Raw genomic sequence first — 22,552 nt, 5'->3', positions numbered from 1 at the left:
GCTAGACATACCCAGTTCCTGCAACCGTTCTTCATGTGTTTTAGCCTCCAGTCCCCTAATCATATTTGTTGCTCTTCTCTGCACTCTTTCTAGAGTCTCCACATCTTTTCTACATCGTGGCGACCAGAACTGAATGCAGTATTCCAAGTGTGGCCTTACCAAGGCCTTATAAAGTGGTATTAACATTTCACGTGATCTTGATTCTATCCCTCTGTTGATGCAGCCTAGAATTGTGTTGGCCTTTTTGGCAGCTGCTGCACACACACACCCTTCACATTCTATACAATTGAATTAAAAACCCTTGATATTGCATTAATATTGGACTGGACAGTAGAATTCAGTATACGGTAGTTACTGCTCTGGGCAGAGGTGGAATTCAGCAGGTTCTGACCAGTTCTGGAGAACCGGTAGCAGAAGTTTTGAGTAGTTTGGAGAACCGATAAATACAACCTCTGACTGGCCCCGCCCCCTTCTATTCTCTTGCCTCCCAAGTCCCAGCTGATCAGAAGGGAATGGAGAGTTTACAATATCCTTCCCAGTGGTGGGATTCAGCCAGTTCGCACCACTTCAGGAGAATCCGACAAAAATTGAAGACTCACCTGTTCCGATTAGCTGGCCTGGCACATTCATAACTTCTACCTCTTGGCAGATATATTTTAACTGGTATTTTAGGGGAACTGTTTTTAAATTTAACTTATGAGATATTTTTTAAGGGTTTTAAAACTATATTTTAGATACTTTACTTAGATGTACAGTTCTTCTTTTAACCTCCTCCATAACCATTTAACTATTTAATTATTTAACTATTCATGTTATGTATTTTTATGTATGGACTGTACACCGCCCCGAGTCCCTTCTGGGAGAGGGGGCGGTCTATAAGCGCAAATAAAGTAAAGTAAGTAAAGTAACCGGTTGTTAACTTTCTGAGCAGTTTGTTGAACTGATTGTTGGAAGGAATCATTAGGGCAGAGAACTGGTTGTTAAATTATTTGAATCCCACTACTGATCCTTCCCCTGGAGTGGGGTGGGAATGGAGATTTTACAGTATCCTTCCCCTGCCACACCCACCAAGCCATGCCACGCCCACGAAGCCATGCCCACCGAACCGGTAGTAAAAAATTTTGAATCCCACCACTGGCTGTGGGATAGAAGCTGTTTTTCAGCCTGTTTGTCTTCGTTTTTATTATCCTGTACCGTCTGCCAGATGGTAATAGTTTTAAAAAAAGGGTGGATCTCTAAGAATGTTTTGAACTTAAGTCAGCTGGAAGCTAACCAGCTATAAGGTTGCTGGTTGTGTTTTTTGTATCCTAGGCTCATACATTTTCTAAGCGTCTTCAGGACAGGCAAGTTGTGGAGACGCCCGCTGCAAGCCCGTAATGTTTCAGCAGGCTTGACTGCGGGTAGTCCTCGACTTAAGACTGCAATTGAGTCCCAACATTTCCATTGCTAAGTAAGACAGTTCTTAAGTGAGCTTCGCCCCGTTTTACAACCCTTCCTTGCCCGAGTTGTTAACGTGTTGGAGTTAAAGTAGCAACCCGGTTGTTAAGTGAATCTGGTTTTCCCCATTGACTTGGCTTGTCAGAAGGTTGCAAAAGTGGATCATGTGACACCCACACACACACACACCGGGACATTGCAACCGTCATAAATATGAATCAGTTGCTCAGCATTTTGCATTTGGATCACGTGCCCATGGGGATGCTGCAATGGTCGTAAGTGTGAAAAATGGCCATAAGTCATTATCTTTTCCAGTGTTGTTGTAACAGTCACTAAATGAAGTGTCGTACGTTGAGGACTCCCTGTAATGTCTTGGGACTTCCTCCTTCCTTCTTTGAAAGGTACCGTTGCCCTACCTTGCATTATCCGTTTTTTTCAAAGCCCCCAACAGCACTTTTTTCAGTGCTGCGGTAATTGAGAGGTCATTACACGAATCGTTGTTAGTTGAGGACTATCTGTAGTCCAGATGGTGCAGAGGTACCTTCTTGATATCTATGGAGATTCTCAGCCCAGGAAATGGTTGTCCCAAAGGTGCTTTTTTCAGGAGGCAATTGGACTTTCTGTTTTTTCTTTGAAGATGTTTCGCTTCTCATCCAAGAAGCTTCTTCAGCTCCGTGTGAAAATTATTATTCATTCATGGAGGAATTGGAGAACATCTCTTTCCAGAGTCTAGACTATTCTTAATTTTATATGGTTTTATCATTTCTTTAACATCTATGGTCTTTCTTTCTTATTTTCTTTCTTTCTTCCCCCCCCTCCCCCTCTCCCTCTATTTCTTTATTTCCTTCCTTCCTTCCAAAACTAAACTGCGTCATAAGTATCTTTGGGGGGGTCCATTGTAAGAGACTGGTCATAAATAGAGGACTACCTGTGGTATTGCTTGACCACAGAACATCTTTCTAGACCATTCTTAATTTAGTATGGTTTTATCCTTTCTTTCTTTCTTTCTTTCTTTCTTTCTTTCTTTCTTTCTTTCTTTCTTTCTTTCTTTCTTTCTTTCTTTCTTTCTTTCTTTCTTTCTTTCTTTCTTCCTTCCTTCCTTCCTTCTCTCTTCTTTCTTTCTTTCTCTCCTTTCTCCATCATTCCTTTCTTTCTCTTTTTTCTTCCTCCTCCTCCTCCTCCTCCTCCTCCTCCTCCTCCTCCTCCTCCTCCTCCTCCTCTTCTTCTTCTTCTTCTTCTTCTCCTCCTCCTCCTCTCCCCCCCCCACTCTCTCTCTTTCTCTGGACTGCCTAAAAATTTGTTACCTGTTCCTTATTATGAGATTTCCTGATCCCTTGATCCAGTTTCCATTTTATATTCACTGCCGGCTGCTGACCAGAAACTATAGCAATTTAACTGACAGCTAAACAACAAAATTAAGCATAGAGAAACTATTCCTCTGAAGCCATACAAATGGATTTATCTAAGAATCCAAGCAAAGAGTTTCTCCAAAGACCTTGGCCCCTATCTTCAACCTTTGAATCATAGCATTCTGCTTTAAAAAATAAAATTAAAAACCAAAGTAGAAAAAGACCGTGTATCTTTCTAAAGGCCAAATGAACACACAACAGGAAAAGACAACAATTGAAAAGCGAAAAGAATCCACTTTGCTTCCCAGCATGCAAAATGTAAGGAAGCAAATGCTGATATTTGAGAACCTTCTGCAAATAAAATTTTCCACTGTTAAGTATATGCACTAAAGTGCAGCCAAATTCTTTTCTTGACAAAGGGATCCGTTCTATAAACACTGTCCTTTTTAAAAAGACTTCAGCAAAAGGTTACCCTCTATTTTGGTAAGCCTTCCATTCAAAACAAAACAGAAAGGGACTTTTTTTTTAGGAATGAAATTAATCTCGCTTTAAAGCTTTTTTTAAGCTTTGTGGTTGCATTATTGATGTGCATTTAGCCTGTTCAAATGGACACCCCTACTCAGCCATGACTCCTCATTTAGTTGCACTGCCTGGGGTTGAGACTCAAACAAAGGAAGAAGTAAAACATGTTGGATTTATGGAGATTTTCCTTAAGAGAAACCTTACAAGATTTCGGAATCAACATTGTAGGTCACCACACCATAAAAAAGATGTGGAGACTCTAGAAAGAGTGCAAAGAAGAGCAACCAGGATGACTAGAGGACTGGAGGCTGAAACATATGAAGAACGGTTGCAGCAATTGGGCATAGCTAGTCTAGTGAAGAGAAGGGCCAAAGTCCAACAGCAATGTTCCAATATTTGAGAGTCTGCCCCAGAGAGGAGGTGGGTCAAGCTATTCCCCAAAGCACCCAAAGGCCAGACAAGGAATAATGGATGGAAAGTGAACAAGGAGAGATTCAACCTGGAAATAAGGAGAACTTTTCTGACAGTGAGAACAATCAACCAATGGAACAGAAGTTGTGAGAGCTTCATCTCTGGAAGCTTCCAAGAAGAAACTAGACTGCCATCTGTTAGAAATGCTGTAGGGCAGGGATGACTAACCTTTTTTGGCTCAGGTGCCAAAAGTGTGCATGCAATAGCGCATGCACGCGTGCTGATACCCATAATTCAATCACTCCCACTCGCCCTGTGCATGCACGCATGCCGTCCTGCTGCCCCACCCCCGTGCATGCATGCATGACCCCCACCCCACCCTCATGAAGCCTGGGGAGTGAGAAAACAGCCTCCCCCAGGCCTCTGGAGGCCCTCTGGAAGCTTGAAACAGCCCGTTTCTGAACTTCCAGTAGGCCCATTTTCCATCCTCCCGAGACTTTGGAGGCTTTCCTGAAGCCCTGGGAGGGTGAAAGCGGCCTCCCCCGGCCCTTTGGAGGCCCTTTGGAGGCCCTTTGAAAGCTGAAAATCAGCTGGCTGGCGTGCACATGCGTGCTGCAGCTGACCTAAGGCAGTGGCTTGCATGCCCTCAGAGATGGCTTCATGTGCCACCTGTGGCACGTGTGCCATAGGTTCGTCATCACGAGTGTAAGGTCTCCTGTTTGGGCGGGGGAAGATTGGAATAGATCAATGGTGGGCTCCTACCAGTTCGGAGGAGTTCAGCAGAACCAGGAGTGGTTTGGCGGCCTGGGTGGCTGGAACTGGCAGAGACCCAGGCCTGCCACGCCCCCAAACCAGTTCACCAGGGGGCGCCATAGGCACTGCCATCTTGTTTTTTCGCTTCTGCACACGCGCAGAACAATTTTTATTGCACTGCACAGGCACATACGCAGCACCCACACGAGTGAACCAGCAGTAATGCTGGCTGGAACCCACCCCTGGACTAGATGACCTACAAGGTCCCTTCCAATCTCTGTTTAATCTGAATCTAGGTCAGCTTTCTACAATATGAACCCTCAATGTGATGAACATCTGTTGTCGTTTTGGTTCAGTTGCCAAGTTGTGTCCAGCATAGGACAGCCTCCCTGTCCTTCACCATCTCCCGAATTTGCCCAAAGTCATTGGGTTGCTGACATTATCAAACCAACTCATCTTCTGTTGTCCCTTTCTCCTTTTGCCTTTCATCTTTCCCAACATCAGGGTCTTTTCCAATGAATCCTCTCTCCTCATTTGGTGGCCAAAGTACAGATAGTCCCCGACTTACAACATTTACATTTAGTGACCATTCAAAGTTATAACGTCAGTTAAAAACAAAAGAGTGAGTTGTTTTTCCCCACTGATGACTGTTGTAGCATCCCAATGCCATGTGGTTTACATTCGGATGCTTGACAACTGACTCACATTTATGACGGTTGCAATGTCCCGGGGGGGGTCACGTGATCCCCTTTTGCGACCTTCTGACAAGCCGTCAACCGGGAAACCAGATTCACTTAACAACGGTGTTATTAATTTAACAACCGCAGTGATTCCCTTAACAAAGGTGGCAAGGAGAGTCGGAAAATGGGGCAAAACTCACTTAACAAACTTCTCGCTTAACAACAGAAATGTTGGGCTAATGCAGTGCTTCTCAATTATTTTCTGTCACGCCCCCCCTAGGAAGAAGAAAACATTTCGCGCCCCCCGCGCGACTGTAAATAGTATCATTTGTCTATAAAATTGTTATAAGTACACCTCTGCATAACACTGTATCCTTATTAACGTATAAGAGAATAAAAAAAGAAAGAAATGTGGATCAATTTACAACAAAGAATAGCTTTATTAACTGTAGCAAAAAGAGAGAGAGAGAGAGAGAGAGAGATTATATCTCTCTGAATAAATATTCAGAAGAATCTATCCACTATAGATGATTGCTCTTTGCAGAATTACTATAGCTTTGTGTCCAAGCGTAGTTAGTTTAGCACTGTTTTGATAAGGCCTAAAAAGTGGAACTTGAATAGGCTTAGGATTGTAGATATAAAACAAAGGGAAAAGAATGAACTTTCAGTTTTGTTCAAATAGTTACATATGCTCTGATAGAAAGACATTACCACTTTCAAGGACAAAGTTCTCTGGCTTCCAAACTCCAAAACTGGGCTGCTGAGTCTTCCAGCAGCGGTGGCTCTAGGAGGGTGCTTTATGGTTGTGGGCTGGCTGCTGGAAGACTCTCTGTCTGGAAGACTCTATATCCAAAAGACTCTCTGTCCAGCAGCCAGCCCACAACCATAGAGCGCACTCCTAAAGCAGCCACTGCTGGAAGACTCGGCAGCCAAGTTTTGAAGTTTGGAAGGCGGAGAAGAAGTTATGCTCGTGAGCGTGGTCACCTCATGGCAGCTTCTCTCCTGACAGTCAAACGAGGTCGAACGAGCCCCCCTTTACGGAGCCTCGCGCCCCCCCTGGGGGGCGCGCCCCACTATTTGAGAAGCACTGGGCTAATGAAACATCTGCAAGAAAACAACCTCGCTCAGAGACCATCAAGGACTCCACAGCTCAACACTGAGCTACAAATATTCTCTTCTGTGAAGTGTTTTATTGACTCTGTCCAATCGTTGATGGACTCCCATTGCCTATGTCCAATAATTGCATGGGGTGCTGGCACTAGAACCATTTTCCTCCCATGAAGTAACTTTATCCGTTTGCTTGTCATCCTTGTCAATGTCCTGGCAAGCCAGGCGTGTGCAAAGCAATTATTTCCCTAAAGTGAGGAGCCGTTCCTGCATATCAAACAGACTCCTTTCAGCAACAGGTGAAATAACCTCTTTCAAAGATGGGCACATGGGTGTGGTTTTACCAAAGAACTTTCCCCAAAGATGACCTCCATCACAAGTAAAACATAAGCTGTTATGTGATGCAATTGTATTCATGCCACGTCCATTAAAGATTGAGTATCTGTAGTCACAGAACACATTGTTCTCAGGTGATGTTAGCTTTAGAAAAAACTGTCAGAGGGAGATTTGAATACGTTTCCTTGAGCTTCGAGAGGAATGTCAAGATCTAATTGATTTTTCCTCTTCTCCTAACAAGAAAACGCCCTTCTAAGTCAATTAACCACACACTTCTTGTTAATTCTATTCTATTTGTCCAGTTGGCAAACTCCATGATTTGAGCTTGTGTTTGCCAAACCCTAACTCTTGTTCTGTACTGCCACGTAGTAGGTTCTGTTTGTTGACACTACATTGGAAAAAGGTTTCTGAGTATACCATCCCTTATTGCACAGAAGGGAAGTCATGTTCATAGGATGTAACAAAGAGAACAGAGAGAGTTGGATTATCTTAAAGTTCTCACCAAGTTGAACTCATGTTGTGTCTCGCCAGCGGCCAGCAGAGCTGGCAGCAGATTCGGACAGTGAGGAGGTTGGGGAGGAACATGGGCCAGTCCTGAAGTCTGGGGAAGGCTCTGATGAGGTCTCTGTGTCTGAGGCAGAGGGGGGGGGCAGAGCTGTATGCCAGTTCTCAGCTGCCTGAAAATGGCCTGAAAACTGTCAAAAACCCACCTGAAAATGCCCAGAAACGGCCTGAAAATGCCCCCCAAAACGCCCAAAAAACAGCCAGCTGGTGTTCGAGTTTCCAGCATTCCAGTACATGAACATACACAGACATTCCAGTTTGGGCACTTGGTGCCAAAAAGGTTCACCATCACTGACCTATATTATTTAAAATAAGGGACTGTCTAGACCAGGGGCGCCAAACTCAATTTCATGGAAGACTATATCAGGGTTATGTTTGACCTTTGGGGGAGGGCGTGTCCAAGGGGGCATGGCCAGCATGATGTCACTCATGTTGGGGGGCACCTGTGGTGACCTAAGCACTCTGCCAGTGAAAAGAGGCTCCCGAGTTCCGTTTTCGGCTGGGGCAGCCTCCTGCAACCCTCTGCCAGTGAAAACAGGCTCTTGAGTTCCATTTTCGGCTGGGGCAGCCTCCTGCAACCCTCTGACAGTGAAAACAGGCTCCCGAGTTCCGTTTTCGGCTGGGGCAGCCTCCTGCAACCCTCTGTCAGTGAAAACAGGCTCTCGAGTTCTGTTTTCGGCTGGGGCAGCCTCCTGCAACCCTCTGTCAGTGAAAACAGGCTCTCGAGTTCCATTTTTGGCTGGGGCAGCCTCCTGCAACCCTCTGTCAGTGAAAACAGGCTCTCGAGTTCCGTTTTCAGCTGGGGCAGCCTCCTGCAACCCTCTGCCAGTGAAAACAGGCTCCCGAGTTCCATTTTCGGCTGGGGCAGCCTCCTGCAACCCTCTACCAGCGAAAACAGGCTCCCGAGTTCCGTTTTCGGCTGGGGCAGCCTCCTGCAATCCTCTGCCAATGAAAACAGAGCTCGGGATGGCCACACGTGGCTCTCACAAGCTCCTTTTTGCTGGCAGAGGCACGGCAGGCTGCTCCTTTGCTGTTTCTAGGGCAGCCCCATGGCTCAGGTCTAAGCAACCCATGGGCTGCTGAGTTTGTCGATCAGAAGGTTGACAGTTTGGTGGTTTGACACCCCTGGTCTCCCCTCTTCCTAAAAACATCCGATGATGGAGCAGCCCCGATTTCTGGAGGCAAGTTGTTCTGCTGGTTAATCACCCGCAACCTCCACTTTTACCCACATAAGTGTCAAAGTCAAAGCCGAACCAAGGCACCTGGATGGGGGTGCAAAGGTGAGAGAGGGGGGGAATGCAGAGCAAGCAAGCAAGCTGAACAGGTCATCCTGCTGTGATTTATGGCTGACTCTCCTTCCAAGCTTTTGCTGGTGATTTGTGATGAAGGCCAAGCCATCTCACAAGAGCGACATTTTTCACATCTTTCAGAAATCGTTTTACTCTCCAATGATGAAATTCCTTGGAACCTTCCATTTGTCATGCTAAGGATCAAGTTTACTTTGTGGCTTGGAGACTCTTTCTGTTTCTTTTTCTTTCTTTTAATGTCCTGGATTAGTCACACATACTTTGCAAAACATGTAGGCAAATACTCAAGAGAAGCAGAACAAACACGGGGTGTGATATGTTCCTGAATTACACTTTTAAGTATAATCCTGGGCCACTTTTAAACATTTCGTTTCAGATTTCCCTTTGGGTTTGTTTGCTTTTTTTGTTGTTATATAACAAAAACAATAATTAATGAACTTATTATTATTTTGAATAATAATTAAGAATGGTGAGCAAGATGCACCTTAAAATGAAAAGCTCAATTTTAAAAAAAAATGACTGGCATGCTTCCCCTCATTTTTTTTGAAACAGAATAACAGAGCTGGAAGGGACCTTGGAGGTCTTCTAATCCAACCACCTGCTCTGGCAGGAAACCCTAGACCAGTGATGGCAAACCTTTTTGGCATCAAGTGCCCAAACCAGAATGTGTGTGTGTGCATGCGCACAGCAGGGCCCCAGGAACCCAAAGATCAGCTGGCTGGTGCACATGCATGTGCTGGCCACTTGGCCCATGCATGCGTGCCAGCTTGCTGCTCTTCGTGCATGCCAGAGCACCAAAAACCTGTAGACCACGTGGCTGGCACACGCATGTTTACCGGCCAGCTGATCTTCTGGTTTCCGGGGCTCCAGCACATGCAAAGATCAGCTGGCCGGTGCTCATGCGCACACTGGAAACCAGAAGAACAACTGGCAATGGTGCATGTGCCTACCGAGAGGGCTCTGTGTGTCACCTCTGGCATGCGTGCCATAGGTTCACCATCACGGCCCTGGGCCATTTCAGACAATAAATGTCTTTTTCAAAACCTCCAGCGTTGAAGAATTGACAACTGCTGGAGGCAATGTGTTCCAAACAAAGCTAAGATAAGCTTAATAGAGGTTGAACATAACCGTCTTATGTTCTGCTTTCAAAAATGGAGGATATAGATGGGAAATTGGTCTAATGTTATTCCCAGCATCTCAGAGAAGCTTCAGAATTTCAAAAAAGCATCAAAAAAGTATCCATAGATCCACCTTTCTCTGGCCCTATCAATTCAACCTAAGCATAGATGTGAAGCTTGAAGATGGAGAAGAACAAAGAATGTCTACTCTGTCTCTTCCTTCGTAGACATTTCCATCTGAAATTACAGAATAACAGAGTTGGAAGGGACCTTGTAGGTCATCAAGCAGGAGACCCTACACCATTTCTGACAAATGGCAGTCTTGGTCTCTTCTTGAAAGCCCCCAGTGATGAAGCTCCCACAACTTCTGAAGTTCCATGGGTTGATTTGTTTATTTTTGCATGTCAGAGGCAACTGTGATTTTCAAAATACATTTTGGGCTGCCTCAAAACTCATTTTCTAGAAATTGGTACCATTTCACCTTTTGTGGTCTTTTTTTTTCCTGCAGAGCTAGTGGATCTATGTTGCAAAAATCCAGGAGACCATTAAATGGCTAACAGAATTAGGAAGTTTTAGGAATTTTCCATACCACTCTGTGGCCATCCAACTTCTAGATTTTGGCACCTGGATCTGGTAACCATAACTTGCAAAAATTGGCTGAATTTTAAACAAAGCAGGATGAGATCACGGATGGGAGGGAGAACCAGGAAATCCTGGATGCCTATTATAAAAAAGATTTATAAGGATTATATGTGTGTGTGTGTGTGTTTGTGTGTGTATCCTGTTACATAAGGAAGTTACAACGTAGATGGGGGGAAAGTGCTGTTTTTAAAAAATGTCCTGAATTAATCAAACAAACAAACCTCAGACAACACAATGAAACGTTTTGAGTACAATACTTTGAATGAAGAATGGGCCACTTTTAAAACTATTTTTTAAAGATTTTGGGGTTTTTTTTGTTGCTGTTGTTCTAAATATTAGAATAATGATAACTAAGAATGGTGATCAAGATAGGATAGATAGATAGATGGATAGATAGATGAAGGATAGATGATAGATAGATAGATAGATAGATAGATAGATAGATGATAGATAGATAGATAGATAGATGATAGATAGATAGATAGATAGATAGATAGATAGATAGATGATAGATAGATAGATAGATAGATAGATGATAGATAGATAGATAGATAGATAGATGATAGATAGATAGATAGATAGATAGATAGATAGATAGATAGATAGATAGATAGATAGATAGATGGATATAGATAGATAGATGTAGATATAATGTAAGAGTCTTTTTCTTACCTAAGCTGAGTTTGTTAATAATATCTTCTCAAAATGAAAATTACAATACTTTCGTTTTGATTCAATTTACAGAAGAAGAGGTCAGCAGCTGTTCAAGGAGAAGGGAAAAAGGAAAGCAAAATGAAGAGACGCGTTTTCACCCTACCTGCTTGCAGACGAAGAGCAGAGAACGTTAGCTTTCTTCTCATCACCCCAGAGGGCCTTCTCAAGGGCCGTTCCTTGGAGTAAACGGCCTCTTCGTGGCTAAACAAAATATTTTGCCATTACCTTTTTTTAAATTCCCACCTCTTTGGACCCCTTGTGGTCTGCCAAAATGATGGTCCCCCTGAACAAGAGCCTGAAAATGTACACCCTTGCCTTACTCTTCATCATCACCATCACATCCTTCCTGCTCAACTACACCAACAACATGGTGTCTACTTCTTGGGATCCCAAGCAAATCGTGTACCAGTTTTCGGAGCAGGTTAGAAGACTGCTGAAATATTCCCGGCGGCCCTGCAGTTGTGACACCTGCATTTTGGAAGAGAGCTCAGCCTGGTTCGAAGAAAGGTTCAACATAACTATTCAACCCTTCTTAACCAACCAAAATTCCTTCCTGTCCCAGGATAACTACAGGTGGTGGCTGGTGAGTAGGAAGGAGAGGAGGGAGAAGTGGGTGGTGGTGGTGGTGGAAATTTGAGCTCCTCGGGACCAGGGATGGACTATAGGTCATCCTCGAATTAACCACAAGTTTTTTAGTGACTGTTCAAAGTTACAACAGCCCTGAAAAAAAAAAAAGAAGTCACTTATGTCCAGTTTTCAAATTGGGCACGGTTGGGGTACCTTGTGGTCACGTGATTCAAAATTTGGGCATTTGGCAACTGGCATGTATGTAAGTTGCAGGTCATATGATCACTGTTTGTAACCTTCCCAGCTGGCCTCCGAAAAAGTCAGTGGGGGAAGCGAGATTCACTTAACAACCGCATGATTCACTTAACAACTGCGTTGGTTTACTAAACAACTGTGTGGCATAAAAAAGGATGTAAAAGGAGGCACGACTCGCTTAACAAGTGTATTGCTTAGCATTGGAAATTTTCATTTGGGGTCGTAAGTCGAGGACTATCCTGTACACCACAGATGGCACACAGAGCCATTTGTCAGGGCACACGAGGCGCTGCCCTGTCAGCTGGCCAGCGTGCATGCGCGCGCTGGCCAGCTGAGTTCACCCTTTTTTTGAAGCCATTTTTCGCCCCCCCCCCCCAGGCTCCAGAGGCTTTATAGGAGCCTGGGGAGGATGAAAAGAGCCTCCTCCCCACCCCGGAGGCCCTCCGGAGGCTTCATGAGCTTCCCTGATGCCTTCCGAGCGCTCAAAACAACCCTCCAATCAAACCGGAAGTGACTTCCAGTTTGCTCGGAGGGTCGTTTTAAGCGTTCCGAAGGCTTCAGGGACCGTCCAGAGGCTTCCCTGAAGCCTTCGGAATGCTTAAAACGACCCTCCGAGCAAATAAGAAGTGACTTCCGGTTTGATCAGAGGGTCGTTTTGAGCGCTCCGAAGGCTTCAAGGACCGTCCGGAGGCTTTCCTGATGCCTCCGGAGGGCACCCAGGTGGGTGGGGGATGCTGTTTTCGCCTTCCCCAGGCTCCTATAAAGCCTCTGGAGCCTGGGGAGGGTGAAAAAAGCATGTAAAAATAGGGGGGGGAGCCTGTAGTGCGCACATGTGCACTGGGGGGTCACGCATTGCATTATGGGTGCGGCACGCATGCACACGACCCCCCTGCGCTCCCCCCACTTATGGCACGTGAGCCAAAAAAGGTTCGCCATCGTTGCTGTAAACCATCCCACTGCATTAGGATGGGAAAAAACTTCCATCCTTGTCCAATACTTTAATCATTAGCACATCGGTGCTAGAAACTGGCTCCTGCTTTCTGTTCCTATACAAGTGTTGATTGCTGGCAAGGAGGTGGTGTGGCTTTTTAGCTGTTTGATTATCCCTCTGGAATGATAATGCAGATTTTTTTTAAAAAAAATCTCTGTGTCCCTGTGAATGGCTGATTTGTCTACATTAACACCAAGATTAGCAATCAAGTAAATAATTGTAAGCCACCTTTAGTCATTTGATTGAGCTGGGCAGCCCTATATGAATGAATGAATGAATGAATGAATGAATGAATGAATGAATGAATGAATGAATGAATGAATGAATGTGTTGTGACCCACTAGCGGCCAGCAGAGCTAATAGCAGACTAAGACAGTGAGGAGGTTGGGGAGGAACATGGGCCAGTCCTGGAGTCTGGGGAAGGCTTTGATGCGGGCTCTGCATCGGAGGCAGAGATGGGGCCAGGGCCGTCTGACAATTATCAGCTGCCTTCGGAGTCAGACATCAGTGGGGCAGAAGAACAGCTGGAGCCTGTTCCTGGTGTGTGCATGCACAGAGCTGCCAGCAAAAGGGAACCGTTAAGGAACAAGGGCCGACTCGGGAGTAAAGACACAGATGGACAGTGAATGGCCCATCCTATAAGGAATGAAGAGGAGTGAAAGGGAAGGGCAGGTTGCAGGAGGCAGTTAGTTCATTTAATTAGTGTGAAGATTTGTTTGTGACTCTCAGAGACCCCTTGCCAAGTATTTTCTTGTACAGCATTCCATTTGGAAAATATCACCCTGTCTCTTGTCCGAGCCTGATAAGTTCTGTGGTTGTAAATTCACCATTGAAAGATTGTTTGCTGGGACTTTGCTGGATGTGAATGAGAGGAATTCACATTAGCTTAATAAAAAGGGGTTTTGTCAGGACAAGGAGTCTGCTTCGTGATTTTGTGACACCTAGGTCAGAACAGAATGAATGAACGAATAGTATCCCAATCAAGGAACTACCAGCTCAGACAAACAATCAAACAGTAATGAAGGAACCATCAAGAACCCTCCCACCAACAATGAGAGGACAATCCATTTGTGCATAAACAAAGAGCAAACCACACTCCTTTCTGGCATTGATATGGTTATCTGGTTGGGTCATGAAATGTCTGTAAGGAAACCCTCAAGCTCAGAGAGCACTAAGAATCCTAAGGTACGGGGTTTTCTTCGAGCCTCCGGGAGGGCAAAAACTGCCTCCCCCAGCTCCGGAGGCCCTCCAGAGGCGGGAAACAGGCCCATTTCCTGACTTCTGGCCTGTTTCTCACCCACCCAGAGCCTCTGAACAAGCCCTGCAGTTACTTGGCATGATGAATGGGCTGCATGGAGACTCCTGGGAGGGGAGGGATGGGCGCGGCCAGCCAGTCCTTCCTCCTACCGGTTCGGCGAACCAGATGCAAAATTAGCATCCAGTTCACCTGAACTGGTCCGAACCGGCTCAATCCTACTCCTGGGTGTATGCCTTTGTATTGTCCCAAAAGAGAGGGCTTGTATGGTGATACCTAGTATCTGACCTAAACTGTCCTTGAAAAGTTTCTGGCAGGCAGAACTCTCAAATGTTCAGGGATGCTTGTTAAATTGATCCGGATAGCAAAAAGCTTCCCGACCCCCTCAAAGGATCGATAACATCAAAGGCAGCAACTAAGACTTTATGGTCTTTTGTTTGGCTGGATGATTCAGTTCTGATTTTCAATTATAATTGGATTTGGGGGGAGGGGGGAACACCCAATAACTTCCGAAAACATGTTTGCTTGTAATAAATTATTGGAAGAAACTGAGAAAGCGAAGAGGGAAATATCAGCCAGAACTTGGGACACTGCACATTCAAGAAAAATTGCTGGTTTTATTCTATCCTATTTGGATGTGTGATATTAAAGTATATTTAATAATCTCTTCCTGTATGTACCATGGCAGCTGAAAGTCTGTAGAAATTCTCAGTCATCCAGGTCACTGTTGTCCCAGGAGGCAGCTGGTTTTTCTTTTGAAGACATTTTGCTTCTCATCCAAGAAGCTTCTTCAGCTCCGCCTGGATGGTGGGGAATGGAAGAATCTATATTCCTTGCAAACAGCTGGTGATCTGCATCCTTTTAGAGCAGTGTTTCTCAAACTTGGCGACTTTAAGTCCTGTGGACTTCAACTCCCAGAATCCCCCAGCCAGCTGGCTGGGGGATTCTGGGAGTTGAAGTCCACAGGACTTAAAGTCGCCAAGTTTGAGAAACACTGTTTTAGAGGGTCGTTGAAGCCACTTGGAGGTTTATCTGTGTCTTCAGGGTCACCTGAGTTGTGCTTCTGGTTCCTATAGTCTGCAATTTTTCCTCTGGAAATCCATTCCTTATTCCCACACCATCCCAAGGGCGTTAATCCCAAATTTTATAGCTAAAAGTCTGTACACCACCAAGTGCTTCAATGACCCTCTAAAAGGATGCAAATGACCAGCTGTCTGCAAGGAATATAAATCCTTCCATTCCCCACCATCCTGTCAGAGCTGAAGAAGTTTTCTGGATGAGATGCGAAATGTCTTCAAAAGAAAGAGCAAGGAAGTCCAGATGCCTCCTGAAAAAGCACCTTTGGGACATTGTGGCAAGGTTCATAATGACCTAAGCCAAACAAATCATAGCTTAAACCAGATTTATAGTTGAAAGGTAGAGTTTTACAAGTTTCAGTGAAACTGTTAACATGGTTCAGTAGCTGAAAGTTTGGACGGTAATTGTGATGGGTTCCATGAATGGGATAGAGAGGACTTTGTGGCAAAGGATGGGACATGTTGAGGTAGGGAAAGAGAGCACAGGTTTTGGAATCCCTCCAAAGATACCCCAGATGCCGCATCGTAAGTGGAGTACTACTCTACCTATAAAAGAGGGCAAGAATAATTTTCAAGACACGACTATGGAGTTTCCAGTGATGCAGAGAGGCAGATGAACAACAAACGGCATGTTCTTATGCAGGGGACTCCAAACTTGGCAACTTTAAGACATGTTGGCTGAGGAATTCTGGGAGCTGAAGTCCTCAAGTCTGTAATGGCGAACCTATGGCCAGAGGTGGCACGCAGGGCCCTCTCTGTGGGCATGCGCACCATTGCCAGCTGCTCTTCTGGTTTCCACTGCGTGCCAACCAGCTTGTCTTCGCTTATACCAGAGCCCCGGAAATTCAAAGACCAGCTGGCCGGTGTGCATGCATGCGCAAGCCACTTAGTCTTCAGGTTTTCTGACGTTCCGGCATGCACGAAGACCATGTGTGCCGGAAAGCAAAAGACCAGGTGGTCAGCGCACGCATGCGCACCGTTTGAGTTTCCAGGGCTCCAGCATGCATGTGCTCCAGTTTGGGCACTTGTTGCCAAAAAGGGTCACCATCAAGTCCTAAAGTTGCCAAGGTCTGGAGACCCACTGGTTTTACAGATCATATGAGCATGGCTCATCTAAATCAGAAGCCTTGAGGAAGAGTTTAGACTTTGTCACTTGATGCCTTCTGGCTTCTGGGTCTTCAAACTATTCAGAATGTCCGAATGAGTCCCACAAATCTTCCCTCTACAGAAACTCCAGGGAGAGAGAAGTCCCAAGACCATGAATGAGGTCATCCAGGAACTCTTCAGCTTCATTCCAGGAGACTGGGAACACTTCCTGGACAGGAGCAGTTCACGGTGTCGGAGGTGCGCTGTTATAGGAAATTCGGGGAATCTTCGGCAGTCACAGTATGGCCAAGAGATTGATGCTCATGACCTTGTGTTTAGGTAAGTAGTAAGATGAGGGGTTATCTCTGTGATGACTAACATTTTAGGCTGCATCAACAGAGGGATGGAATCCAGATCACGCAAAGTATCAATACCACTTTATAATGCCTTGGTAAGGCCACACTTGGAAGACTGCATCCAGTTTTGGTCGCCACGATGTAGAAAAGATGTGGAGACTCTAGAAAGAGTGCAGAGAAGAGCAACAAAGATGATTAGGGGACTGGAGACTAAAACATATGAAGAACAGTTGCAGGAACTGGGTATGTTTAGTTTAATAGAAAGAAGGACTAGGGGAGACATGATAGCAGTGTTCCAATATCTCAGGGGTTGCCACAAAGAAGAGGGAGTCAAACTATTCTCCAAGGCACCTGAGGGTAGAACAAGAAGCAATGGGTGGAAATTAATTAAGGAGAGAAGCAACTTAGAACTGAGGAGAAACTTCCTGACAGTTAGAACAATTAATCAGTGGAACAGCTTGCCTCCAGAAGTTGTGAATGCCCCAACACTGGAAGTCTTTAAGAAGATGTTGGATAGCCATTTGTCTGAAACGGTATAGGGTTTCCTGCCTAGGCAGGGGGTTGGACTAGAAGACCTCCAAGGTCCCTTCCAACTCTGCTATGGTATTGTATTGTATTTTTGTAATTGCATGCCAACAGTGCACATGTGCATGCATCCATAATGCAATGTGCACATGACCTCCTGCACACCCTGCCCTCATGCATGCATGCATGATCCCCCCACATGCCCCCTGCCCCCCACACATGCATGAGCGACCCCTCGCTCCCCCTGCATACGTGCACATCCCCCCACATGCACCCCACCCCAGTGCTTGCGGGCATGATCCCCACACATGAGTATGACACACCCCTCCAAGCCCCGTGCATACTTGAGCATCTCCCACATGTTCCCCACCCCACACATGCATGTGCATCCCCTGCATGCACCCCATGCGCCCCGCATGCTTGGCAGAGACCCAAAAAACTGCTGGCTGGTGGGAAGTGCACACATATGCAAAGGGGCCTCCCCAGCCCCCAGGAGCTCTCTGAAAGCCTCCTACAGGCTATGTACGGCCATTCTGGTGAAGGGGCAAGGCTCCGGGAGGCAAAAAATGCTGTATTCAGTGTATAAGATGCACCCAGATTTTCAGCCTCTTTTTTGAGGGAAAAAGGTGCGTCTTATACTCCGAAAAATACGGTACATACATACATACATGTCAAACTGCAGTCAGCTGAAGTAGCCTGCATTACTGCACTCTAACCACTGCACCGCCTCAGCTCTTCTATGGGGCAAAATTCACTGAACAACTGTCTTAGCAACAGAAACGTTGGTCTTAAGTCGAGGGCTACCTCTATAGCCCAAATATGAATGTTCCTCTTCCCGTTGACGGATACTTCTTCTCATTCCTCTCCTTTTGATTTTCTCCTCTTTTTGCCTGAAGAATGAACAAAGCCCCAACAAAGGGCTTCGAATCAGATGTCGGCAGCAAAACAACTCATCACTTTGTCTACCCGGAAAGCTATCGAGAACTGGAGGAGACGGTCAGCATGATTCTCATCCCCTTCAAAATCTTAGACCTGCGTTGGGTCATCAGCGCCCTCACCAATGGCACCATCAATCAGTAAGTAGATCTGAGGAAGAAGAAGACTTGGCCAATCCAAGAACTTGATTCTTCTTCACATTGAGTTTTTTTCCCCCCCTTCAGGCACTTCAGACATAAGATGGCAATACTAAAAAAAAAGTAGAGAATTCTAAAGATTGGGGAAATGAATATGCCGTGCAGGAGGTCCTTGATTTACAGTAGTTTGTTTAGTGTCTGTTCAAATTTACAATGGAAAGAAATAACAATAACACTTAGACTTATTTACCACTTCACGTTGCTTTTACAGCCCTCTCTAAGTGGTTTATAGAGTCAGCCTATTGCCCCCAACAATCTGGGTCCTCATTTTACCCACCTCGGAAGGATGGAAGGCTGAGTCAACTTTGAGCCTGGTGAGATTTGAACTGCTGGCAGTCAGCAGAAGTAGCCTGCAGTACTGTACTCTAACCACTGTGTCACCATGGATCATGGCTTAACAACCATGTTATTAACTACTGCAGGGATTCACTTAACAACTGTGGGAAGAAATGTCATAAAATAGATCAGAATTCATTTAAAACTGTCTTGCTTAATAGATTTTTTTTGGCTCAATTGTGGTCATACGTTGAGCCCTACCAGTATGCTTTTCTGTTGAGAGAGGTCGCTTCCCATTTTCCAATTAAAAAATTAATCAAAAATTTAATCCCTATTTTCTGGCTTCATTGTTTATCGTCTCCAAGAATTCCTTTGTCAGTCTGACTTTATTATTTTGTGCTCTCTTTTTTGGAGAGCTGGGAATATGTCCAGAAAGTTTGCTTGGTCTTGATTACTTTGTCTGAATTTCTTTGAATGTTGTTTGACCAAATGATGTCTTAGGGATTCCAACTCAAATGAAGTTTCATTAAGCATAATCTTGGCATTCGTTAATCCTTGGCTTCAGAATGACTTTCTCTTCAAATTCAAACATCTCCTCCATCACCATAGTGGAGCAGCAGATGTGAACCAATTTCATTTCATTTTATGTTCAATTCACTCTACCATCTTTCTAGATCAAACCTCCCAGGGTAGCCCATATCACAACTGGAAACAGATGTTGTGGCTTAAACAATATTCATAATTGGAAAAATATAAGCCACCTTCTAAGTGAGCTTATAGGGCGTTTAGAAACATTATGTTCAGAGAAGACAGCATCATGTTACTCCATCCTCATCTAACCTAGAATTCTACAGATTTCCTGAGATGGTCAGTCACATGTCTTCCAGCTACCTACAAGTCTAGTTAACAAGAAGATGACCTGGTAGATTTAAGAGAAGAAGAAAAGGCCAGCTAGCGTCGTTCACTAACTAATGTCCTTCTAGTTCAACAAAATCCTACTTACAGAAGACAATCTTGCTACCCTTGGCCTCCAGAGTAAAACAAGTTACCATAGTTACGATAAATGGAAGAGCTCAGACTAACTAGATCTTGTGGAAGTTGGAATTGTTACCGTGCATGGATGATAATCCAAAAAGTACTGACTTATATACAGTAGCTGAAAAATGTAGGTGTCTCTTCAGCCGCCTTTTAAGAGCCAGCATATTCATCAACAAATCCTCCAAGGAATAGGCCCAAGCAGATAGCCAAATCTCAAAGTTGGAAGATGCTAGATTATTCCAATGCATCTCATTGGCCCAGTGTTCTGCTTCCAATGGTAGACAATTGGATACCCTAAGCCTCCAAAAGAAAACCCATATCTTCTACGTATGGGTGCCTAGATAGCTTCTGTACCTGGACTTTTGTTTAGAATGGAGTGGAGTGGAATAGAATAGAATAGAATAGAATAGAATAGAATAGAATTGGAAGGGATCTTGGAGGTCTCCTAGTCCAACCCCCAACTTAGGCAGGAAAGCCTATACCACTTCAGACAAATGGTTATCCAATTTCTTCTTAAAAACCTCCAGTGTTAGAGCATTCACAACTCCTGGAGAAAAGTTGTTCCACTGATTAATTGTTTTCTTGCAGATATTTCATCATGCTAGCACTGATGATGTTACCTAGTTTGGTAATGAAATGTCTGCAAGAAAACCACCAAACGTAGAGAGCACCAAGGACCTCACCTGTCATGCTACCTAAGCAAACCTTCCACCCTGAGCTACAAATATTCTGTTCTAACAGTATGACAGGTGCTTGTTATTGTTGTTAGTTGTGATGTCGTATCCGACCCTTTGCAACCCTGTGGACAATATTCCTCCAGGCCTTCTTGTCCCCTATCACCCTCTCGAGTCCATTTAAGCTCACACCAACTGTTTCGGTGACTCCATCCAGCCACCTCATTCTCTGTCATCCCCTTCTTCTTTTGCCCTCAATCTTTCCCAGCATTAGGCTCTTCTCCAGTGAGTCCTTCCTTCTCATTAGGTGGCCAAAGTCTTTGAATTTCCTCTTCAGGATCTGGCCTTCTAAAGAGCAGTCAGGGTTGATCTCCTCTAGGACTGGTTTGATCGCCTTGCAGTCCAAGGGACTCATAGGACTCTTCTCCAGCACCATAGTTCAGAGGCCTCCATTCTTTGGCGCTCAGCCTTCCTTATGCTCCAACTTTCACAGCCATCCATTGCAACTGGGAAAACCATAACCAGGTGCTTGTTAAACACACCTTAAAGACTTTTCAAAGGCTTCTACTCTAATGACCACTGCTGCCTTTTCGACTTTTCAAAAATCAGAAGTTGAACTGAGAAAGCAAAACATTTTCAAGGGAGTAATACTGGCCAGACTTCTCTTATTGTTCTGTCCTTGGTCAGAGGACACTGTTAATAATATCTAATCAAATTAAATGAAGAAAATTCCCCTTTCAAGCTATCTTATATGAATAGTCATTCCCATGGTCCCCATAAGTTCTGCGTTGCATGAAAATAATTTGTTTTTTCTTGTGATTTCCCTTGAATATCTTCCACTCTCCGTAACGCCGAGAAGCTAAGCTAGGACAGCCGTTAGCTTAATGTCAACACTGGGAAATAAATGTTTCTTAACAGATTTGATATTAAAACCACACAATCTTGGTGGGAACAATGGAACCACAGCAGTTCTTCCTTGTTGTCCAGGAAACACTTTTGTATCATGCACAACGTGATATTAATATGTATTGGAGTCTGTATTTCATCTGCTCAGCAAAAGGGCATTTCAGAGCAAGGATCTCATGATATAAATTTTTAAAGAGAAGGTTTTATTTTTTCTTTGTGAGTGTCAGCGGTTGTTGCAGAAATCAAATCCAGAAAGCACACACAGGTAACTGATTCAGCAGGATTCATTAACTTCCCTTTATATACAATATAGCACAAAAGCAAATATACAATACCAACAAGTGGTTCTTCAGTTTCAAATCAGAGCAGCCGACCAGTTTAGTTCTCTGCACAGACTCAGAGCTACATAGGTAAGCCACGCCCAGGCTCCAAGCCATCTGGTATGGCTCTCAGTCACCAAATAATTCCCATTGGATGACTTTGTTACCATGTCTCTGCCAGTCATGAATTCTCTGACAGTAATATCCAAAACTGTGTTTTCGAGACAGTGTGAAACTCATGTGTTTCAATTTGTGTAAAAGATTTCACAAGCTGCAAAGTTTTCATCATTTGCAAAGTCCATATCTCCTGACCAAACAAGGAAATATCATGTCCTCTCCTCCCATTGCTTGTTCTTGCATTATTTATTCAAAACCCATTGACAAATCACCTTTGGCCATTTTTTCCTATTACTCTGGTTTGCCTATTTCTTATTTATTTCCAACCTTAAAATACAGAGTAAAAGAGGAAAAAAGAATTATAATACAAAAACAGAGACAACCCCCAAAAAAGTGTCTAAAAGAAAATATCAAGCATACAGACAAAATGTCTCCTCCAGGTGAACATTGACAAATTTATTTCTGCAACAAGAATTAACCCCCCTCTTGTAGAACAAGTCACCAATCGATAAATGCCTACCTCTATATTTGTATAATCGCTATATAACACTAGAAAAAAATCGCAATTGTAGAAAACTATTATCAGTCAAGCAATTTGACTTAGATAGTAAGTATCTACTAAGTAAGTAAGTAAAGAAGTATCTACTAGGGAAAAAAACAAGCAATCCCTACAAAAACATTGCCAATTGTTCCTAAATTAATCTTAAAAATTGTTTAGACTGCATTGTTTATATCGGTTCCACCACAGATAATTTAGACATTCATGCAGTAAATTGTTGCTTGAAATCGAAACAAATCTCTCTTTTTATCACAGCTTATGAGAAGGCTCAGAACTCACATATTTTCCTGGGCCTTTTAGTGTTACTGTCTGCAACTTTTGTGTTTATGTATGTTAGGTTTATTGCTACTTTTATAGCTGTTTTTATGGTATCTTGTAAGCTAGCCAAAATCACTAAAGGAGTGTCTGTGCAGAGGCTAACTTTTCTTTCTTTCTTTTTTTTTGTATATGTTTTATTTGCAGTTTTCCTTTAACAACC

At 44.1% G+C, this 22,552-nt stretch overlaps 1 protein-coding gene across 5 annotated transcripts in view; it reads left to right on the top strand.

The window, feature by feature from the left end:
* The window catches only part of ST3GAL1 (ST3 beta-galactoside alpha-2,3-sialyltransferase 1), a 142,357-nt gene that overhangs the window by 102,704 nt on the left and 17,101 nt on the right, over nucleotides 1-22,552 (top strand). For all 5 annotated transcript variants that reach the window (XM_081949872.1, XM_081949873.1, XM_081949870.1 and 2 more), the window contains 3 exons: nucleotides 10,974-11,523; nucleotides 16,313-16,509; nucleotides 17,948-18,127. In XM_081949872.1, coding sequence (XP_081805998.1) covers nucleotides 11,212-11,523; nucleotides 16,313-16,509; nucleotides 17,948-18,127 — 689 coding nt within the window. In that variant the 5' untranslated portion in view covers nucleotides 10,974-11,211. The remainder of the gene's footprint in view (nucleotides 1-10,973; nucleotides 11,524-16,312; nucleotides 16,510-17,947; nucleotides 18,128-22,552) is intronic.

The sequence above is a fragment of the Natrix helvetica genome, assembly GCF_964273705.1.
Source record: "Natrix helvetica genome assembly, chromosome: 4".
NCBI lineage: Eukaryota > Metazoa > Chordata > Lepidosauria > Squamata > Natricidae > Natrix > Natrix helvetica.
This window is presented reverse-complemented; position numbering and strand designations above follow the sequence as displayed.